Source organism: Cricetulus griseus, chromosome 4, assembly GCF_003668045.3.
Source record: "Cricetulus griseus strain 17A/GY chromosome 4, alternate assembly CriGri-PICRH-1.0, whole genome shotgun sequence".
NCBI classification, from domain to species: Eukaryota; Metazoa; Chordata; class Mammalia; order Rodentia; family Cricetidae; genus Cricetulus; species Cricetulus griseus.
The window spans coordinates 226,333,135-226,355,524 of record NC_048597.1 but is presented as its reverse complement, the minus strand read 5'-3'; the positions used below and the strand labels follow the sequence as shown (position 1 = coordinate 226,355,524).

General features: G+C 41.1%; 1 protein-coding gene across 1 annotated transcript in view; it reads left to right on the top strand.

Annotated features, from left to right (window-relative positions):
• Oxsr1 (oxidative stress responsive kinase 1) overlaps window positions 1-22,390 on the top strand; it is an 89,518-nt gene that overhangs the window by 36,564 nt on the left and 30,564 nt on the right. Inside the window, exons 4-10 of the mRNA XM_027415366.2 lie at window positions 93-234; window positions 10,124-10,179; window positions 12,990-13,099; window positions 13,888-13,989; window positions 15,554-15,687; window positions 20,555-20,603; window positions 22,067-22,132. Coding sequence (XP_027271167.1) covers window positions 93-234; window positions 10,124-10,179; window positions 12,990-13,099; window positions 13,888-13,989; window positions 15,554-15,687; window positions 20,555-20,603; window positions 22,067-22,132 — 659 coding nt within the window. The remainder of the gene's footprint in view (window positions 1-92; window positions 235-10,123; window positions 10,180-12,989; window positions 13,100-13,887; window positions 13,990-15,553; window positions 15,688-20,554; window positions 20,604-22,066; window positions 22,133-22,390) is intronic.

Sequence of the window (22,390 nt, the reverse complement as noted above, 5' to 3'; positions counted from 1 at the left end):
TTATATAAATATTCTAATGTGCTTTGATTGCAAAGTAGATCCGAATAGTTGAATGATCTAGAATTTTTATTGGGTGGGTTTCCTGTTTTCAGGTTCTGTTCTGGATATTATTAAGCATATTGTCGCAAAAGGGGAGCACAAAAGTGGAGTCCTGGACGAACCGACCATTGCTACAATCCTCCGAGAAGTCTTAGACGGATTGGAATACCTACATAAGAACGGGCAGATTCACAGGTTTGTGAAGGGCTCACACCTGCCTCCTTTATAGGCGATACCTTGTAGTCATAAATGCCATGTGTTTCCTGGTTTGTATCAGGCAATATCCAACCATCTTGAATTCAGACACCAGAGAACAGCACCAGAAACAGTAAAAAAGATGTTTCACATTGTCAGACCCATTTTGGAGTAGTTGAGATCATTTGGGAAAAATCAGTATTTTGTTTTTATTTTATTTAATTTATTCTTTCACAATTTCCTACATGTGTGCAATACTGCTTGATACTATTAGTGCCCCGCTGTCCTTGTACCCCTCCATCTGACCACTTTTCTCCAACAGGCCCTCCTGCTCCATGTTGGCTTAGAATGTGCATTTAATTGGGCTGGCTGGCTTGCTTGAGCACAGTTAGAGTTATTCCCTTCAGGGAGGGCAGTTACCAGGCCTATACCACTTAGGAGTGTGACTCCCTCTCCCTGGAGTCATTAATTGCTTATAGCCCATGGGAAGAGTGAGGCCTCCTCAGCCTCTCTGCGGCTGTGATGAAGTATTGAGGGGGGTGACCTTGGCTTGTACAGACAGCCACTTTTGTTGTGAATTTAAGGGTACAGCAGACATGCCCTGTCCAGAGCATAATGTTTGACGCTGCTCTGGCTCTTCCATTCTTTCAGCCTCCTCTTCCCAACTCCCCCTGAGTCTTGGAGAGGGTGATATGGACATCCCTTTTGACCACTTAGGGGTTTCTGTATCAACTGGAATCCATCACAGCCAGAAGCTTCTCTGGCCAAGACGCAGAGCAGCACAAATCTGAGTATAAATAGAAATATTTTGAAGGTAGTTTGATAGTGTGTTCATTTAAGAAAGTAAGGTTCCAGTTTGGGGCCTATGACTGAACCCTGGGGCTGTGACCAGGTTTATAGTACCAGGCATGAATTCCTACTGTGGAGAGGGTTTCAAGTCCTGTCTGACATTGTTGGTTACTCCTGTAGTCATTATTGTGTCAGTTGGCATATCTTTCCTGGCAGGTTGGTATTAAAGCTGAGAGTTCATAGCCGAGTAAGACTGTTGATTTTTTTTTTTTTCCCCTCTGTTTTAGTTTGCTTTCTCTGGATATGATAAACACCATGACCAAAAGCACCTTGGAGTGTGGTGGGGTTTGTTTGCTTTACTGGTCAGTGCAGGAACTGTAAGCAGTTGCTCACTGGCATGCTCAGCCCAGGGATAGCACTGCCCACAGTTGTCTGGGTCCTGCTGTACCATTAAGCAGTTCCTCATAGACATGGCCTCAGGCAGTTCCTGGGTTGAGGTTGCTTTTTCAGTTGACTTTAGTTTCTATCAGGTTGGCACCCGACGCTGACACGATCTTCTCCATCAGCCTGCATAAGTGTTGTGTCACTGTGAAGAGGCTTCCCTCGGTTCCAGCTTGATCTCTCTATGCCCTGCAACCACAGTGTGTGGCATCTTCAACAAATGGGCTGTTTTAAAATTTTATTTTTATGCTGTGTGTGTGTGTGAAAGTGTCTGCAGATATGTTTGTGTACTGTGTGCATGCCTGGTATTTGAAGAGGGCATCATATTCCCTGGCACTGGAGTCACAGGTACTTGTGAACCACTTGATTTTGGGTGCTAGTGACCAAACTCGGATCTTCTACCAAGAGTAGAAGTAGATGGCTCTTAATCATTGAGGCTTCTCTCCAGCCCTTTTTCTTCATTGTTGAAAAACAGGTTGGCACACTATAGAATTCTTGGCTCATAATTTTTTGTTCATTTGTTTGCTTTTTAAATTTAGTGCTTTCACTGCATCTTGCTAACTTGAGGCAACCATTGTGCCAGCATTAAGGCAGCATTAACTGTATAATTCCCATGCCCCTGCATGAGTTATTTTTCTCTTGCAGCTCTCAAGCCTTTTTTTCCCTTTTGTGTTTTAGCAGTTTTACTATATTGCTATTGGATATACACACTGTTTTGTATGTGTGATTTCTTTCTTTTTTGTTTTGCATTTGTAGATTAATTTTTTTCTTTTCTATTTCCTTTTGTTTGCTGCTATTTCATGTTTGTTGACATGTTTGCTTTTTTCTCAGATTTCTGAAGACACCGCTAAATTTTCTTGTTTGTCTTGAAATGTAAAGGTTGTTCTGACTTCATAAATCCGCTTCTAGTAGAATAATCAGTAACCCTTCCATCTTCTCTCTCCGTCCCTCCTCTCCCCTTCTCTTGCTGTCATCTTACACTCACCCTCACTCCTTACCCCTGTGTGTGGTCCCTGCTGCCTCTCTCTACTTTGTTTTCCTTCTTTTATTTTGAAGTCTGATGAAGGGTGGAGGCCACATTCAGTGAGCTGCAGCCTCCAGCATGCCTGTGCTTCCTGAGCATGCTATAATGTGTCTTTTCAGAAGCCTGGGGTTGTGGTGCAGCCTAGCACTGTTGGACCAGGCTCTTTTGAAGTCTCCTTTATTCTTTGTGTACATCCTTCCAGTTGGCAGATGGTACGATAAATCTTTCCGCCAAAAGCCACCGAGCCCCACCACCATGTGTGAGCTTTATCCCAGTCGCCCACCCGAATTAGGGCCCAAATGAATACACAGAAACTTGTATTAGGTTCAAAGATGCTTGGCCAATGACTAGGATTCTTATCTGATAGCTCAGTCTTAATTATCATAAATCTATATATTTTATAAGACTTATCTTACCGAACACCTTCCATTGGCATCCCTACTAGCCGGTGGATCACATTGCATTGCTAGAGGAGGCAAAGGGGGAAAAGGGACCCTTCCTGTTTCTCCTTGCTTAAATATGAGTCTCCTTGCTATGTCACTTCCTGCCTGGAACACCACTTCTCTACTACATTTCCCAGAATCCTCTTTGACTCTTAGTCCCGTCTAACTTGCTGCCTCATTGGCCAAACAGAACTTTATTCGACAATCAATAAGATAAACATACACAGAAGTACTTCCCCCATTAGGCAGAAGTATAGTACAGTAAATGCCTAGGCTTTGTGTTGGTTAAGCAAGTTGTGTGTCTTCAATGTCTTTGATTTTAGATGGGTTGCAACCACAGATGGTAGAGTCAGCATTTATCCTTTTCTGTTGGCCATCCCTCAGAAGGGAGCTTCTGTTAAGTGTCACTGTGTATAGGTGCTGCCCACCACTTCTCATCAGATGAGTCTGGATATCTCTGGTTGGAGATGTGTTGGTCAGCATGATGTAGACCACACAAAACTAGCTCTTGCCTCAAAGGGGATAAGAAACTTGCTTATTCTGGAGCTAAGTTAATGTAAGTACCCATATCCCCAGAACACAGAATTAGGTTGCTGCAAATTTCATGTTTCAGTGAGGTAGCAATTTCATAGAAACAAAGAAGGACATCAGTCGAAACACTTTTGGAATACATTGATGGAAGCATCAGGTGGGTGATTCTCAGATACTGTCTGATGAATTCTTAGGCTTGGTTGTTGGGAGCTGGTGGTCTCACCTGATAGTCACAAGAGTGTTAGAGTCACAAGGGGAGGTGGGTGGAGTGGTGCAGGCTAACAAGGGGGCTAAAGATGGCCCAAGATACATTTCAGTTAGGCCCCGGACTTACACAGTTCTGACCCGCACAGTCTTTGAAGTTGTAATCAGATAATCAGCCTTGTGGAAACTTGAGTACAAGGCGTAGCTTCTTTCTGGGAAATTTCACCCACAGAGGTCTGTGTGCCCTGTGTGCCTCCATACAGAGCTGGGTATGCTCCTGGACCAGAACACTGAGGTCCCACTTTGCTTATCTTATATGATGCAGTTTTCTAGTCATATTTCTAAGGTTAATTTCCAGAGCACTGAAATGCTTGTTTCATCAAATATGTCCAGTAGTGATGGTGACGTTAAGATTCACCAAATAGAACTACTCTTTGATTTTGTGGATTTCTTCTCTCTCTCTCTCTCTCTCTCTCTCTCTCTCTCTCTCTCTCTCTCTCTCAACACACACACACACACACACACACACACACACACACTTACTTTCTTTTGCTATTCTGGGAATCACACTTAGGACCTATGCCTGTGGTATCAAGTGCCCTACCAGTGAGCTATATCCTTGGGCTTATATTTTATATTTTTAAACTAGTTCCTAAATAATAAACTCTGTATTGCTACATGCATAAGTGCTATATAGTTCTTAATAATCTTTGCAAGTGAAGAAAATGAGGCTCCTTAAGTTAAAACATTTGTTTAAACTTACAAAGTGGGTCCACAAAAAAGTTTCTCAGCAGCCTTTGGGCTAACTTTGTGTACATTTCTGAGAAATTTCACATGACTTTTTAATGAGTAGTTTTGTTTTTTGGTTCTGAGATTGAATCTAGCTAGCACTCTACAGGTTGGCACAGGTGTCCTTCTGGGAGGTATACACCTACCTGCTTTCAGGTAACTTTTAGAGGAGTGATTCGTGAAACAGACTAGATGCACAGTCAGACAAAGTAAATTGTCTAAAGTTCTGTGTGGGTGAACTCGATATGGACACTCTTCTTTCTTAATGTAGGCTTGCTTCTGACTTGTATCATTTTTCTCTCTGAAGAACATATTTTAAAAGTGTGCATGTGTGTGCATGTATTCAGGCACCTCTGTGGGATTCATGGGCATCCTGGGAGTTACTCCTTGCCTGCTACCATGTTTTAAATAGGTTCTCTTTCTTACTCACTCCTGGTGTGTTAGCTTCTAGGGTTTTCTGAAGTACTTTTACTTCAGTAATCTGCTGACTACAGATTTTCTTAAATTTCTTTTTGAGAAAAATCTTTTTTACTTTTGAAGGATAATCTCAACAGACAGAGATTAAATTTATCCAATTTTTTTCTGTATTTTTCTTTTGTGTCTGTTTGTCTTTCTGTCTCTTCCTTTCCCTGTGTCTTCCCATATATACTTATGGGCCCTAGAGTACTAGGGAAGGGTGTCTTTGAGACAAAGCCTCTGTTATACTGACAAATGTCCCTGCCTTCTATGTATAGTTTTCCTATTGTTTGGAATGATATGTTTTTTTTTCCACATATACTACAAATCATACTGTTAATTTTTCTTTTCTTTCTTTGTTTATAGTTTTTAAAGATTGTTAATGTTGTAATAATTATTTTCATTTGTGTGTGAGTATCTGCCATGTGCATGAGACAGCCAGAAGAGGGTGTTGGTTCCCCTAGCTATTGTGAGCTGCTTGATTTGGGTGTTGGGAACTAAACTTGGGTCCTCTGGAAGATCAGTAAGTGCTTTAATAGTGGAGCAGATGATTCTAAGTCAGTGGTTCTCAACCTCTCTAATGCCAGGTCTCCTAATACAGCGCCTCATGTCATGGCAACCCCATCCTGATATTACTTCCATTGGTACTTCACAACTGTAATTTTGCTACTGTCATTAAGGTAAATGTCATATAATATAAAATCTGTGTGTTAGGTGAGTCTTAGGAGACCCTTGTGAGAAGGTCAAATAAGCCCCTTCAAAGCAGTCATGACCCACAGGTTGAGAACCAGTGCTCTGAGAGCAGCCAGACCTAAGAGGTCCCAAGTAGCTTAGATTCCCTAAGTAGTTCTGAAATGTACTGTTTTTTAATCAGGTCTGAGAGAAATTTGAATTGGGCAGCAGGGATAGATGTTGAGTAGGTTTGCTTTTCCTCATGTGTGCCCACTGTAGTTGTTACTGCAGGTCTGTTCTTTCTGTTTCCTACCCTGTGTGGCCCTCTACTTCTGAGATTTGTTTTTCCTCATTGAGACAGGGTCTCAGTATGCAGCCCTGACTGACCTGTAATTTGTTATATAGAGCAGGCTGCCTTGAACTCACAGAGGTCTACCTGCCTCTGTTTCCTGATGACAAGGATCAAAGAGTAGCACCCATGTGCTCCGGCTGACTGAGAGGGTTTTATGTCAAAAGAGTATCTTGGTGATCACGGCCAAGGAATGCCACAAAAGTCACACTAAGTGTGCAAGAGACCTCAGGCAAGAGACATATTGGGTAGGCACGAAATGGCCACCTCCAAGTGGGGCTGGAGAAACGAGACAGAGAAGGCCATGATGGCGGGCTTTATAGGGAATGGAGCTAGTACATAGGGAAACACAGACAGTGGCTGTGGTGGGAACGCTTGGCATCGGCTGTTAGTCATAACTAGACCCAGTCTTAAGTGCTGAGCTGTTGGTTCTGGAATGTGGTAGTTCTAGTGCTATAAAGACACCATGACTTTGGCACCTCTAATAAAGAAAGCAGTTAACTGGGGCTGGCTGACAGTGTAGAGGTTCAGTCAGTCTTTGTCAGGTGGAAAACATGGCGGTACGCAGGTCAACATGGTGTTGGAGAAGGAGCTGAGACTTTTGCATATTGAAACAAAGGCAGCAAAAGTGAAAGTGACACTAGGCCTAATATGTGGTCTGAGACCTCAAAGCCCACCCCACAGTCACACACTTCCCACCGACACCTCCTCTGCAGCCACACTTGAAATAGCCCACTCCCTATGGGTCAGGCATTCATATCCATGAGTCTGTGGGCCATTCCTGTCCAGACCACCGCAGGTGACCAACACCGACTTCAGAGAGTTGATGACGAGGGGCATGTTGCTGACTTAATCTTTTCTCTCAATGCAACTCAGTGTTTTTCCCTGCAAAGAGGTTAGCTTAATGAAATAAGTGCTGGCTGTCTGGAAGATGCCCAGTGTTGTGTATTTCTAGTTTTGATTGTGATTCATTAATAGGAATTAATTCCTTTTCAAGTTTCCTATAAACTTGTGTTCTTCACTATGGAGAAAGCCAAGTATGTCTATTGTGTTGTATTCCTTTCAGTTTTAGGGGGAACTTGTAACTTTGGGTAACAGTGGCATGTGAGAAATGGCAGTAAGCAGTAAAAACAAAATCAGTGTTCCTGCCATGCAGAGTAATTATGAGGCTCAGCCCCCAGGGCTGCAGAATTGCTTGTGATAGCTTGGGACAGAGTCAAACAAGTTCTTTAGCCTAGTGGTGACTCTCACCTTTAGTACCAGCACTCAGGAAGTAGAGGCAGGTGGATTTCTCAGTTCCAGGACAGTTAGGGCTACACAGAGAAACCCTGTCTTGAAAAACAACAACAAACAAGTTTGTTTGTTTGTTTTTTAAACCTGAGAACTATATTGGTATCTGAATATCTGGTTGCAGATATTTTTCTTGACAGGTCCCTTGTCTTGTTGCATGTGAGGACAGCCATGGCACTGCTTTCTTTTAAACCTGAAGCTTGTTCTACAGATTGTAGTTTTCGTTTGAAAGGGAAACATAGATTGACTCTCTGGCAAATTAATCAAGAAAAATCGTCACTTAACATAAGGCTCTGCTGGAAGATGGATTAGTGCCTCATGAAATACCAAAGCTTAATAGCATTACTAAATAAATGATACCTATATATGACTTGTACATTCAAACAGCTCAAAATGGTAGATTGAAAAAAGTAATCTTCTCAATTCCATCAGACTAAATTATGTTGACACTGTGTACTTAACCTTTGATATGGTATTGTTACAATAAATCTTTCCACCAAAAACCACCTGAGCCCTACCGCCACGTGGGCGCTTTCTGCCAGCCTCCCGAGATAGATCCCCAAATAATATACAGAGTCTTATATTAGGTACAAATGCTGCTTGGCCAATGACTACGATTTCTCATCTGTTAGCTCAGTCTTAATTATCATAAATCTATATATTTTATTAGACTTACACACTTGAAGACAAATGTCACACAATTTCAATTTTATGTGTAACCTAGAAATGATGAACTTATGGGAACAGAGAGCAGAATTGTGGCTATTAGGCTTCAATGTGGGTTTTTAACAATGGGGAAACGATTGGTTTAAGGATGTAAAACTGCAGTTGGACAAGAGGCATGGACTCTGTGAAGTCTTGAGGTCTACTGGGAGCATGATAAATATGGTTGGTAACAATATGCTATATTTAAAAAGTTGTGAGATAGTATACTATAAGTCTTCTCAAAACAAAAATGATGAATATGTGTGATATAACATGTTAATTGGTTTAATTTAGCCATGCCATTGTGAACATACTGTATTGTGTATCATAATTATGCATGACTTTATTTATGAGCTAAATAAATGAATGAAAAATAAAAAAAATTAAAAAAATGACTTATCTTATAGAGGATGCCTTCCATTGGTGTCCCCATCCCCGGATCACATGGTGACTCTGGAGGAAGAGAGAAGGGGAAAAGGAACTACTTCCCGCTTGTCCTTGCTTAAATATGAATCTCCCTGCTATGTCACTCCTGCCTGGATCACCACTTCTTTACTACATTTCCCAGAATCCTCCTTGACTCCTAGTCCCATCTAACTTGCTGCCTCATTGGCCAAACAGTACTTTATTCAACAGTCAATAAGATGAACATACACAGAAGTGCATTCCCCATCGTAGTATGATGAGAATGGCTTTTCTATGATATGAGAAATGTCATATACATTTCATTAGAAGAGTGTCATAGAGAACACTTGACCATTATCCCTCAAAACTTGCCAAGGTCACCAAAAGCAAGGATAGTCAGAAACTGTCACTGTGGAGAACCTAAGGAGACCTGGCAGCTAAGTGTAATGAATTTGCTCACCTGGGTGAGATCCTGGGATAGAAAGGAAACTTGGGTAAGAAACTAAGGGAATCTGACTAGGCTGTGTGTATGTGAGGGATGCAGTAAAGAAACCCTCATGGCCACACCATGACTGGGGACAAGTTATTTTTGGTAGGAGAGAGCAGAGCCAGAGGCATCTGGAAGAATCCCAAGCAAAGAGAAAAAGAAACAGACTGGACACGGCTAGGGCTGTCTTGAAGAGAAGGGAGAATAGCGGAGCAGCTGGGATCACATACAGAGACGGACGTACAGACATCTAGTAAACTCTCAAGCACTGCAGGCCATGTAGTGGAGGAGGTCGTGGCCAACTTGTACTCTTTTTCCTCGGGTTTGTAAGAAACTCTTTACCTTCCAAAAGAAGTGAAGGTTCTTCTCTACCAAAGGTAGTTAGCCCTGCAAGGATTCATACGTCATGAACGTTCTTTCCCTTTGCACCAATTCATCAGTCAAGTTAGATTTTAAAGTTCAGCCCCCACCACTGGGGTGAGACACAGTCATCACTTATGTCAGGGATAAAAGATGGAAGCCATCTTGGCTGAATGCACTTGCTAGCCTGGTTTGAGTTTTGGTGCATTGTTCCTTACAAAAAGATTTGCCTTGCTGGGTTGCTTTGTTTGTGTGTTCCTTTATGCAACATCAGGGGTTTGTTTTGGGTTTTTGAGACAGGGTCTGGCTGGTCTGGAATACTCTATGTAGACCACGATAGTCTCTTACACCTGCCTCTGTATCCAGAACCCTGGAATTCAAGCTGTCTCCCACTATACTTGGCATTGCTTAGTTTTTTTAGATAACAAATATTTGTTCCTAGAGTTGTAACATGTAGTTAACAGTGAAAATATCCCCAGTTCTGAGTAGTTTTGCTTTATTTTGTAAGTGTATAATAGTATCTGATTATTATTTGATCAGTTAGAAAGTGAGAATGGAGGGTTGAGGAACTTGGAAGAGAATGATGCATGTAGTTTTTTAGCATGTAGTTTGTATAGAAAAAATTTTATATTTCACCTAATAAGAATTAGGTGAGGATAGAAGAGGGTCATTTTCTTTGGCCATTATCATTCCAGTCAATATTTAATGAGATTAAGCTTTCTAGATAGCATAAAAAGCTATGTTCCTTATTATAGTTTTCTTTTTAATGTTTGGATTATAGTATAAGTGGCTGAAACTTTCAAAAATTACTATCAGCTTTAACACACTTTAATGTAAAACAAAATATTTAAATTTGCTTCTTATGTTTTGTAAATAAATAGTTGCTTAAATTTTGCTATTTTAAAGAATAAATGTTTGATTTTTTTTTTTTTTTTAACTTGAAGAGATGTGAAAGCGGGAAACATCCTTCTAGGAGAAGACGGCTCTGTGCAGATCGCAGGTAATGATCGCCATGGCTTACTTTGCTCTTGTTGCAGTGTGTGTGTGTGTCTGCATGAATGCATGCATGTGTGTGTTTTCACATTTGTTACTGCTTTGCCTCCGCGACCTGTTGTCCCTGCATCCTGAGCACTCATAAGCAGCTACCATGCCTGCCTAGCATTTGTGTGGGTGCCTGTATGCAAAGGACTTTACCCACTGAACCACCTTCTGGTTCACAGAATTTCTTTTTAATTTGGTATAATAGCCAGCAGAACCACCTTGTTTGTCCTTTATGTTTTTGTGGTATTTGATCCTGGTCCAAGGACGTCTTTCTGTGTTAAGCGTCCTCTCAGGTGGCTTCTGCTACGTGCAGACCTTTTCCTGGCCATTCCTCCTCCCTTCTATTTCCCACTCCTTGCCTTCAGTAGGGTTTTCTGATGGGGAGGGATTCTCATAGCGTTCTGTGCTTTCATTTCAAGGAGAAGCAGCTAGGAGTCTGCAGTGTTCAGACTAGGTTGAGAGGTGATACAAAGTTGCCTATATCCAGGGTTGTGATGATTGGTTTTAATTATTAGCTTGACTCAGTCTAGAGCCTAGGAAGGGGTCTTAATGAGTCATTGTGTAGACTAGGCTGACCTGTGCATGTGTGTGGGGGATTGTCTTAACTAGGTTAACTAAAGTGGGCAGATTCGCCCCGAGCATGGTGGCACTGTTTCATGAACTAGCTACTGGGCTGAATGGAAGCGAGCCAGTGGCGTGCCAGCATGCCTGTGTGAATTATGGTTTCCTGGTCTTGACGGAGAGTGATAGCTGCTTCATTTCATGTCACCTTGACTTCTCCGAAATATGAATGATTGTAAGATGATTAACCCCTTCCCCCTGAGTTGCTTTAAAAAAAAAAAAAAATCACATCTACGGTAAAGGACTAACACAAGGATGACATGGCGTCCCTGCCATTTAGAAAGCAGCTTGTGTGAAGTGGGGAGTTTTAGAGCTAACGGACAAAGTTGGAGTCCCTGTCCTAGAGTTGGCTGTCTTGATTCAATGCTGTCCTTCTGCTCGGTTCACACCACTACAGCGGTCAAGTGAATCAAGTCAGTATCCTCTGTTTTAAGAGATAATCTAGGCAAGTACCTTTATCTCCTAAAGGTAGGACAAAACCAATTGTTGGGTGTAAAGCAAGAACACAAAGTCTTACACTCTGATGGTGGAGTATGAGTCAGTGTGGTGATTTTACCACAGTTGAGGATGTCCACAGGCAGACCTTAAGCAACAGCTTCCATTGTGTAGACTAGAGAAACTCATCCTTCCACGGTTGGTAACCATCTTAATGACCCTCACTAGTAGACAGTGTAAATCACTTGTGGTTTGATTTATAAAACAGCATACCCCATGTTGAAAATTAATACAGCCACAGTCACCTACAAAATCATTAAAAAGTCATGAATGATAACATTGGGTGACAGGCTGGACACGAGTGCCTTTGTCCAGCCATCTGTCCAGTGAGAAGTTCTGTGACCGTAAGCAATATTGTGTACCTAAAAATACAGCCCATAGATTCACACGTATCACATTTTGTTTATACATTCATCCTTCAGTGTACATTCAAATTATGTCCATCTGATTGCCTGTTTTGAATAATGTTGCTATAAACTCCTGTTAACATCCTTTCTTTTCTTCTCCCTCCCCACCCCTTCTTGTTTTGTGTAGCCCAGGCTAGCTTGAACTCCTGATCCCCCAACTTCTGTGCTGGGATTGTAGCCATGTGTTACTACGTCAGGCTTATTTCTTTTGGGTTTATGCTCATAAGTAGAATTGGTGGTTCATACAGTGATTTTACATTACCTTTTTTTTTTTTTAGGATAAAATGGTTTTCCATATTTTTCATAGTAATTGTGCCCCTTTTCATTCCTGTCTGCAGTTCATAAACGTTCAGTTTCTCAACATCCAAACAACACAAATTTTCTAGTTTTACCTTTTGATTTTTGTAGGCAAGGTATTCTTACTATGTAGCTAGCCCTGGCTAGCCTGGAACTCACTGTGTAGACCAGGTTGGCTAGAACCCATAGAGATCAGCTTGTCCTGATGGGATTAAAGGTGTGCACCACCATTCCTAGGTTTTTTTTTCCCCATCTAATTTAATGTCTATCTTATGGTTTTGATTATACAACAGTGATCACTTATGTTGAGCATCTTTTCATGTTTATATTGTCTGTTTGCTTTTCTTAGGTGAAGTCCTTTGACTGTTTTTTTTTTTTGTTGTTGTTGTTTTGTTTTGTTTTGTTTTAATATGATTTTTGTTGTTGCTGAATTGTAGTTTTGTTTTGTTTTTGTTTTTTGAGACAAAATCTCACTTTTTGACCTGATTGGCTTCTGATTCCTTAGATCTGGAATGTAGCTATTCTTTTATATTCTGTATAGTAATACTTTCACAGTTGTGGTATCAAATATTTTCTCTGAAACTGTGGATTTATTTGAATTTCATGGTTTCATGGGTTTCAGTCCAGGGCTGACTAGACCCATTGATTTGGGTCCTAACACTGACTCTCAGGCAAGACAGAATAGTAGCGTGGTGAGAGCACGTGGGAAGAGAAAGGTGTTGATGACTGAGGATGCTGAGAGCAGCACAAAGGGCCTTGCACTAAGGGATCTTTCTGGAGCATTGCCCCATTTTCTCCGCATAGGGCTGACCTGCACACGCTCTCCCCAAGTGCTGTCATCGTCTGGCTCCACCAGGATCATATAGAACTCTCAGGAGCCCATGAGTTGACAACTGGCCCAAATTCATGAGCCTTCAGACCTTAACAAACACTGTCTCTTCTGTTCCAGATTTTGGTGTTAGTGCTTTTCTAGCGACTGGTGGTGATATTACCAGAAATAAAGTGAGGAAAACGTTTGTTGGCACCCCTTGCTGGATGGCACCTGAAGTTATGGAGCAGGTACTGTGAGTTTTGTCTTTTTGAAATGGTTCAGGATTTTGTTCAGTATACAAGGTTGACTGCGCAAAATGTGTTTCCAATGATTGGTTAATAGCTCCGTCCAAGGAAAGATTGTATTGTATTGAAGTTCAAAGCAAAGAAAACAAAACCCCAAAATAGATCTTTACCTTGGACACAAGAAACTCAACACTATACAAACACGATAATCCAAGTAATAAGAAAATAAAAAATCAGTATGGATTAAATGGCCTACAGTGCCCTTGCTGGGCTCTTCTCCATTTCCCATCTGCATGTCAAACACCCACGCACCTGCTGCCCGCGTCGTCGCTCTGCCGCTTGTCTCACCACACTGCAGCGAGCATGCTCTGAGTCCCGCTGTTTCCTTCCCAGTGCACCCCTTTTCTTCCTGATGGTGTCTGCGACTGCTCATGCTTCAGCTTCATTTACTTCAGTTTGCTCCTGCTCAGCAGGCTGTGCTCTGGCCTCTAGCCATCTACTCCTTTGTTTGTTTGCTTTTTTCTTCCAGACAGGGTTTCTCAGTTTATCCCTGGCTGTCCTGGAACTCATTGAGGTAGTGCACATTTACAATCCCAGTAAATGTGAGGCTGAGGCAGGAGAATCAAAAATTCAAGGCTAGCCTGGGCTGCACAGGGAGCCCTCTCAAACAGCCCCAAAGCTTATGAACGGTTTAATTTTTCATGGCATACTAGGCACTTTTGTAAAAGTGTTTTAGTCTGGTTAAAGTAATCGTGCACATTTCTCCCCCACCCCCTCCCCATGTCCTTCAGGTTCGAGGTTATGATTTTAAAGCTGATATCTGGAGTTTTGGAATCACTGCGATTGAACTGGCCACAGGGGCAGCTCCTTATCATAAATATCCACCAATGAAGGTGAGGCTTGTATTCAAAGTATTGTTCCAGTTCAAGTCCCAATTACTTTTCAGAGCCATTGTTTTTTTGTTGTGGTTGCTGCTTTTTAAATGTGCTTTGGTGTTTTGCCTGCATGTATATCTACGGGAAGACATCTGGTCCCATAAAACTGAAGTTCCAGACAGCTGTGAACTGCCATGTGGGTTCTGGGAATTGAACCCGGGCCCTCTGGAGGAGCAGTCAGTGCTTGTAACTGCCCAGCCAGTTCTCTATCTCGTTTATATATGCCAGTCATACCCATAGTTATACATTTTGTTAGAGAGAGAGAGTGTGTGTGTGTGTGTGTGTGTGTGTGTGTGTGTGTGTGTGTGTGTGTGTTGTAGCAAAATATAATCTTTCCAATAAAATACCAACATAGCCATTTTTACTTGGTGTTGTATAGGGATCAAACCCAGGGTAAACCATTTATGGATGTGCAGTTAAGTTATAGACATTGCCATCTCCAGACTCTTTCTTTTCTTTGTGCTTTGAGTCTGTGAGCTCTTTCTTTAGTTCTTCATGAATACACACTGAACTTGTGAGCCACAGTCTGTGTTGCTGTGCTGTGGACACGAGCAGGGTTCCTCCAGCCCAGCTGCACTTTCTTGTCTGATACCGCCTCCATCACTTCTCCGCTCACCTGCCGTTCATGGCCTCTGGTGACAGAGGAGCTGTCAGTGGCTGCAGGGAGGCAGGAAGAATGTGAGCACAATTGGTGACTTCTGTAATAGAAATTTCTGGAAGAAAAGGGTACACAGTGTGTAAAGTCAAGGAAGAACAGGCCAAGTAGTGGATAAGCCCACATGACCACATGTGTGTTTTGCTGTGGCTTTAATGCTTTTGTTTTCACAGTAAGTTGGCAGTAGAGGAATCAGGGCTGGGGACATGAAGAAGTAAAGGATTTACTATAACTAAAGGATATAGCAACAATGTTGACAGTGGGCGCTTGTGGGCAGCTTGTCTGGGAGTCCATCCACCTATAACTCTTAACTAATGTCCAGTGCACATGAGAACTTTGGGTTCTGAACAACCAATCTGTTTCTTGTGGTGCTTGGTGTTGAGCTCAGGGTCTCACACATGCCAGACAAGTACATATATCCTCTGAGCTATATGCCCAACCTTTAAAATCCCCCCTAGATGTTAACTTGTATGTGTGCGTGTATGCCCATGTGTGCACTTTGAGAGGATAGAGGTTATTGTAAGTGTGTTCCTTAGTCACTCTTCACCTTGTGTTTTGAGACCGGGTTCCTACCTGAACCTGGAGCTTGACAGTGTGGCTCTACTGGCTGGCCAGCAAGCCCTAAGGAATGCATGCCCCTCCCCCCAGCAGGGCTTCTGGGCATGGACCACCACACCCAGATTTTCATGTGAATTCTGAAGGTTGAACTTAGGTCCTTACGTTTGCACAGCAAGCCCTCTGCCAGTTGAGCTCTCTCTCTAGCTCCTACCGTCAACTTCTAGAAAGTAAATTCTGCTTGTGTGGTGGGAAGCTTTATCCATATTGAAAATGTCTTAGAAATTTATAGTGTATTGAAAATTCTTACAGGTATTAATGCTGACACTCCAGAACGATCCTCCGTCTTTGGAAACTGGTGTTCAAGATAAAGAAATGCTGAAAAAGTATGGAAAATCATTTAGAAAAATGATTTCACTGTGCCTTCAAAAGGATCCAGAAAAAAGGTAAAATATTACATAAACGTGATGTGTCTCTTTTGATGCATAAACAGTGTGGACAGCCCTATATTTTACATACAAATACACAGGATGATGTGTGTATTCTGAAAATGAATGAGATACAAACTTTGGAAACATACAGGCCATTTTGCAAGATTGGAAGGGACTGAGTTGATTTTTGTGTTCATTTAAGTATATGGTATATATGAATTGCACAGATATTTCTTGATTAATTTCTTAAAACTATGAAATTCATATATGTAATAATTCTGTATTAGTAAAATGCTATGTTAGTGGGAAAGTTTTTCCTTTTTCAACTTGTATTTTAAATATAACTGCCATTTACAATTTAATAACAAAAGAACTATAATATAACACATTTATATTTTGTGCCAAACAATTGTACTTTCCATGTTGGAAGGATTTTAGTAAGCAGAGTTTCAGATAGTTTCCATATGCTTTAGACACATTCCATGGTAAACAGCAGGTTCTTAAGTAAGGGTATTTAGTTAGTGTATGTTGCTCTTGAGCAGCATTTGTGGGTGGGATCACTGAGTGGGACCCCCTGTTTTTAAGGTCACTCAGATCTTTAGTCTTAGAGGTAGAACTTGAATCTAAAGCTCATCATTTGTAAGTGGGGTCTGCATCCCCACTGTATCTTAGTACCTGGTTTTGTGTGTATATATCAGCTTCCCACATCCACTGCCTCCACATGTACAGATTCATCCACCTGTGGCTCTAAGGACTGTGATCAGATTATAACAGTACTCAGTACCTTTGTCCTCATTGCCTGAGCAGCGCAGTGTCATGGCTGTTGGCACACAGTCACTGTGATAGCAGCTACTCCAGTTAAGCTGGAGGTGGTATAAAGCGTGGGAGGGGTGTGTGGGTTCTACGCAGATACTGTTTCAGTTAAATACAGGGGTTGAGTGTCAGAGTTTCAGTATTGGCAAAGGGATATCATTTTTTGGAACCAGTTCTCCTGGGTTACCATGGGACGACTGTATATTCTGTTAAGTTTCTTAGTACTAAAAGTTGTTTAATTTTGTTTTCTCTAAAGGTCGACAAAAGTAAAAGACTTTGACATCCTTGATCTTATGTCTAGTATATATAATGGGGCTTCAGAATTTACTGTTGGAAATATTGGAAAGGGTAAGAAAAACAGGCAGAAAAGTTCATGTGTATGTTTTTAGAATTTTTTGTGTTTCCCAACAGTGCCCAAAATTGATAGGGAATATCTTTGTTTCTGACAAGTTAACTGACAAAAAGAACAAATTCTTTGTTATAAGTACCTAGAAGTAACATATAAAAATTCATCAAACTTAAAGGTCCTTAGATGCCAGAAATAGTGAAAAATCCATAAATTACAGAAGAATCCTAAACTATTCCTGTGGCCACCACCCGTTGAACACTACTCAATCTAATGTCCTACTAGGTTGGAGTTCTAACTCCGGTGCTGTGACTTTTGGAATTGGGACCTTGGGTCCACCTGGAGGGAATTTCCAGCTAAGTTCCTATTTAGAGATAGGACCATCAGAAAATATCTTCTTCCTCCTTTTTTTTAATTATTTGTTTTTAGTTGACACAGATGAGTGTTTGCCTTTATGTATATATGTGCACCACACACACATGAAGCCTCCCTCCCATCTCAGTGAGATGACACCAGAATAAAAGCTGTTGTCATTGCCAAGAGGTAACAACATCTCTCCTCATTGTTTTGACTTTACCTTCTACAGGCTGAGTCTGAATTTGTGCTCTCCGCACCTCTCCCAGGGTTAGGTTGAGTCTGAATTTGTGCTCTCCGCACCTCTCCCAGGGTTAGGTTGAGTCTGAATTTGTGCTCTCCGCACCTCTCCCAGGGTTAGGTTGAGTCTGAATTTGTGCTCTCCGCACCTCTCCCAGGGTTTAACTCCTGTCAGCCATTTAAGCTGCAGCGTACATATTGTCACTGTGCCATGAACTAGAGTTGGCAGAAACGATAGTTTCAATAGTGCAGTGTGGCAGCTATAAAGATTATAAATCTTTAAATTTATTAAAACCATAAATCAACCATAGGAAAAGTCTTATTATGACCAAAGAATGAAGCAAGACTTTTAGAATGGAAAGGTTCAGTTAAAATGTAAAACATGGATTTCCCTTGTATGGACTGGGCTGTAATTTGCTCCTGATTGAATAAAGTGTGAAGAAAGCCACCACATGATGAAGGTCACAGCATAAGGAACCTCCCTCCAGAAGTGACCAACACTGCCTGTGAACACTTTTCTTCACCCTTCATAATTTCAGCTTATAACGAGAAAGTGGACATTGAGGAATATGCTGTAAAATATCTGACTGGTATTTGTCAGAAGTACCAAGCAAGGAAGAAACTGAAAAACATGTGACTGATTAGAAGAGATTGTTTGACATGGAGAGTCGATGTGATAGGGTATGCTGCAGATGCTTTGACAGAGAAGGGGCACTCTGGGAAACAGAAGAAATCCAAATAAGACTTGTAGTTTCTAGTTAGAAGGATTGTACTAATGTTAATGATTTGGTTATTTCTTGGTAATTATAATTTGACCATGTAAAATGCTAACTTCATGAAACTAGTGAAGTATGTGAAAGAATAGTGCTCCATCTTTTCAACACTTTCATAAGTCAAAACTATTTCAAAATATATTTTAAATCTCTGGGAAGTATAGAAAATGCATTCCAGTTTGAAAACTAGAATTTTTTTTTTAACACAAACTGCAACCTTTAGTAAACCCGTTAAACAGAAGAAGTGCAAGAAAGCAAAGAACAAACTGTTGACTGTCATAAACATTGAAAGCCCTGACGCCATCTCGTTTAATTTTCATAGTAATCTTACCAGGATGATACTTTTCATTGAAGAAACAGGTGCAAAGTCACACCTGTAATAAATGCATACGCACAAAATTAAAGAAATATGTATGCACACATGTAGACTCACAAGGAGAGACTGGTGAGAATGCAGGAAAAGTGATATTTAAATAATAGCTGAAATAAACCCGTGTTGTCACAGGCCTGTCATCCTCGCACTTGGGTGATGAGAAATTTAGCTGTCATCTGTGGCTGGCTTTTCAGTCAAGTTTGAGGGCAGCCTTGGATACATGGCACTTATAATACTAATACTACTACTAATGATGATGATGATGATGGGAAGACAGGACTGCCAACTTTCTAGTTCTGAAGCCTTGAATACTCACATTAAAGAACCACCTGTTTCAAATTCCTAACAGTGTATCCTCTCCCCACTGTGCGTTCCTTGTGTGTGACCTCAGTAATTCGCTACTGAGAACTGCAGGCCACCTACTCTATTCTCACGAGTGCAGTCGGAGCAGAGTGAAGTAACACTGAGGGAGAATAACTGCCCGTTCTCCAGCCAGTCAAGTTCTCTTGTTCAAGAGTGAACATTGAAACTAAGTTTTTGGTTTTGTTTTGTTTGGTTGGTTTTTTTGTAATAATTGAGTTTTGTAGTCACATCCTTTGATTTCACTCTTCCACATGTTGTACTTTAGAAAATAGGAAATGGACGTAGAAGAAAGAAGCAAGTATAAGATGCTATCCTGGGCAAAGAGGGTGTTGAAACATTGAAATCTTTACCAAATGAAGAATGCCACTGCTTAGTTTCAGTTTACATAGCATGTGTCATTTGTTCCTAACTGCATTAATCTTCTGAGGCATTGGTTCCCAAGCTTAAAATTGACTTGGAACTACCTGGGAAGGTTTAAGAACCATCCATACCTTGTCTCACTTGCAGGTATTATGCTTTATGTGGTGAGATAAAGCCTTGTGTAGGGATTTGATGTTCTAGCACACAGCAGCGTTTAAGAGCCACTGCTCAGACTGAGGTATGCAGAGGTAAATGCTTGCCACGCTTGTCCAAGGTGCTGGACAATCTCCCATCCTCAGCAGTGGGCTAAAACAAGACAGAACAAAAGCTGTGCTTGGCATTTGAGTAGATGCCTCTGAGAAGAGCATTCATTGTGTAGCATTGCATGGTAAGTATGTGGAAACACTAGGTATTTGAAGAGTACATTCTTTATTCTTGGTGATCTGGTATAGGTATACGGATGTCGTTATTCAGATAAACACCAGCCAAACACAAGCCGGAGAGAGTGCCCTCAGGCAGCAGGCTAGGGAACATAGAAAGAGCGCTCCCACGGCTGTCCTCTCCTTAAGAATTCCCCATGCTTCATCCTGAACCTCCCCTGACAGTGCCCTCATGGGCATAGTCAAGCACACCTGTAGAGGCTCGTAGGAGGAGGGGCTACAGTGTCTCCCTACAATCTTCTTTTAAAAGCTTGTAAAGTTGATAATGAAGAATTTACTCCAAACAAGATCATGTATAACTGAACTCAGCTGAACGTGGATTAAATTTGGAAAATAGACTTTAAATATTTTCTCCCCTTTTTGTTTTCATAGAGGGAAATTGAGCAATCTCTAAGAATCTGTTGTTGCCTTACATTGAAACCTGCTGGGCTGCTATATAGCAAGAATCAAAATGTTTGATTTCTTCCTTTTCAGTTTAAATGCATTTTTATGCTTTGCTAAAGCTTTTAGGTAGTTATTGTTTAACTCCCTGAGAATGATATTGCTAAGTTGCAAATATTGTAAGACCTTTAGAATTGTCTTCTAGAAACAGTATTTTACTCGTAAATTTTCCACTTGTCATTAGCATATTTCTGTTTGAGTCTTCATTCTACTCAGTGTCCTGTACAGCAATCATCCTAATTTTGTGTTTTAGCAGGTGAAGGAAAGTAGAGTATACTGAGGAGTTTCTAGTTTGCTGCTCAGGAAATAAGTTTCTCATTTTTGAAGATGGACATTCACGTTGTGCTTGAAAACTAAAAACTCCCCTTTCTGCTTTTAGACCAACGGCAGCAGAACTGTTGCGACACAAGTTTTTCCAGAAAGCAAAGGTGGGTGTCCCCGCTTTTGAGTGTCACCATTCGTGTCATACTCCTAGGGCTCACGCAAGTTATGGTCACTGTCTTAACTTGCTGAGTGTGTCCATTTGTGTCATACTCCTAGGGCTCACGCTATGGTCACTGTCTTAACTTTCATTTCTTCTTCTTCTTCTTCTTCTTCTTCTTCTTCTTCTTCTTCTTCTTCTTTTTTTTTATTTGAATTACAAACAAGATTGAGTTACATGACTATCCCAGTTCCTTTCTCCCCCCCTTCCTCCCCTACCACCTTCCCAAATAAAACCCTTCCTGTCATATGTCCTTTCTTCTAATCTACACCTGACTCAAAATTTCTGCTCCCTCATGACCTCTGCATCCTTCCTTTTCTTCCCTTCTCATTCTCGTAGCTTCCTCCCCCCTCTTCCCATGTCCTCAATTTGCTCAGGGAATGGTGACCCTTTCCCCTTCTCCAGGGGACAAAGTTTGTCTCTTGTAAGGTCCTCCTTGTTTACTAGTTTCTCTGGCAGTGTGGATTGTAGGATGGTAATCCCTTACTCTATGTCTAAAATCCACATATGAGTCAGTACATATCATGTTTGTCTTTTTGTGATTGGGTTAAGCTCAGAATGGTTTCTTCAAGTTCCATCCATTTTCCTGCAATTAACTTGTATTTCTTACAATGATTGATTGCATGTGGAGACATGATGGTAAAGTCATTACTGAAGGCATTGGTATGCAGTCTTTGGTGTGTAAGGTAACTTGCCTTGGGGGTTGGGGTGAAGTGCTTTCCACAGAAGTGTGAAGACCTAAATTTGGTCCCCAGAAGCCATAAGGAAGTGAGGTATAGAGACTTGGCTTATAATTCTTTCCTCCCCCTTACCCCTATTGGGGAAGTGGAGACAGACAGATCCCTAGAGCTCTTTGGCTAGAAAGACTAGACTGGTGAGCCTCAAGTCTCAGTGAGAGATGTTATCTTAAAAACAAAGTGGATGCTGGACACAATACCCATGCGTGTTGATACATCTAAAAACACACGAATAGTTCTTTTTTTCTGATTCTACAAGCAATCTGTGAACAATTGAGCTCCCTTCAGGATTTAGTGCCTGAGCTATTAAATGCCCCATATCCCAGTCATAATGAATTAGTACATTTGGAAATGTAGGGCCAAAAAGGGACATGCACAGTAAAGGGGGGTGTTCATAGAAAATGGTTCCTAGTGTACACCACAGGTTTGTCTCCAGTGGAAAAATGATACAAGAAGTGTATAAAAGCCTTAAGTATGTTCCTAGTATATAACAAAGGTTTGTCTCCAGTGGAAAAATGATACAAGAAGAGTATAAAAGCCTTAAGTATGAAAAGATGAAGGTTTTCCCCATCTCTTCACAAAACAGTTTATTTATGACATAATAATTGAGATTGACATGATTGTGTCAGTGCTCTCTTCAAAAAAGTTCTGATAACTGACTTTTATTTCCCAGAATAAAGAATTTCTTCAAGAAAAAATATTACAGAGAGCACCCACCATTTCTGAAAGATCTAAAAAGGTAAGTGAAGAGTGTGAGGGTTTAGTTCAGTTTTCTTATGTTGCTTAGAATAGATTTGCAGAGGTTTTTTGTTGTTTGTTTTGCATTTTTAAAGTGGGTGCTACTCTGTTCATAGAAATCAGGACTATTCATTTTCAGCCCTGTTAAGGCATTTGATCCAGCCAGTCAGCAAATACCTGTCAGCTATAAGCTGAGATACCTTCCTGCTGTCTCCTAGCCTAACAAGGTGGGCTGGATGCGGTTGCTGAGTCAGTCCTA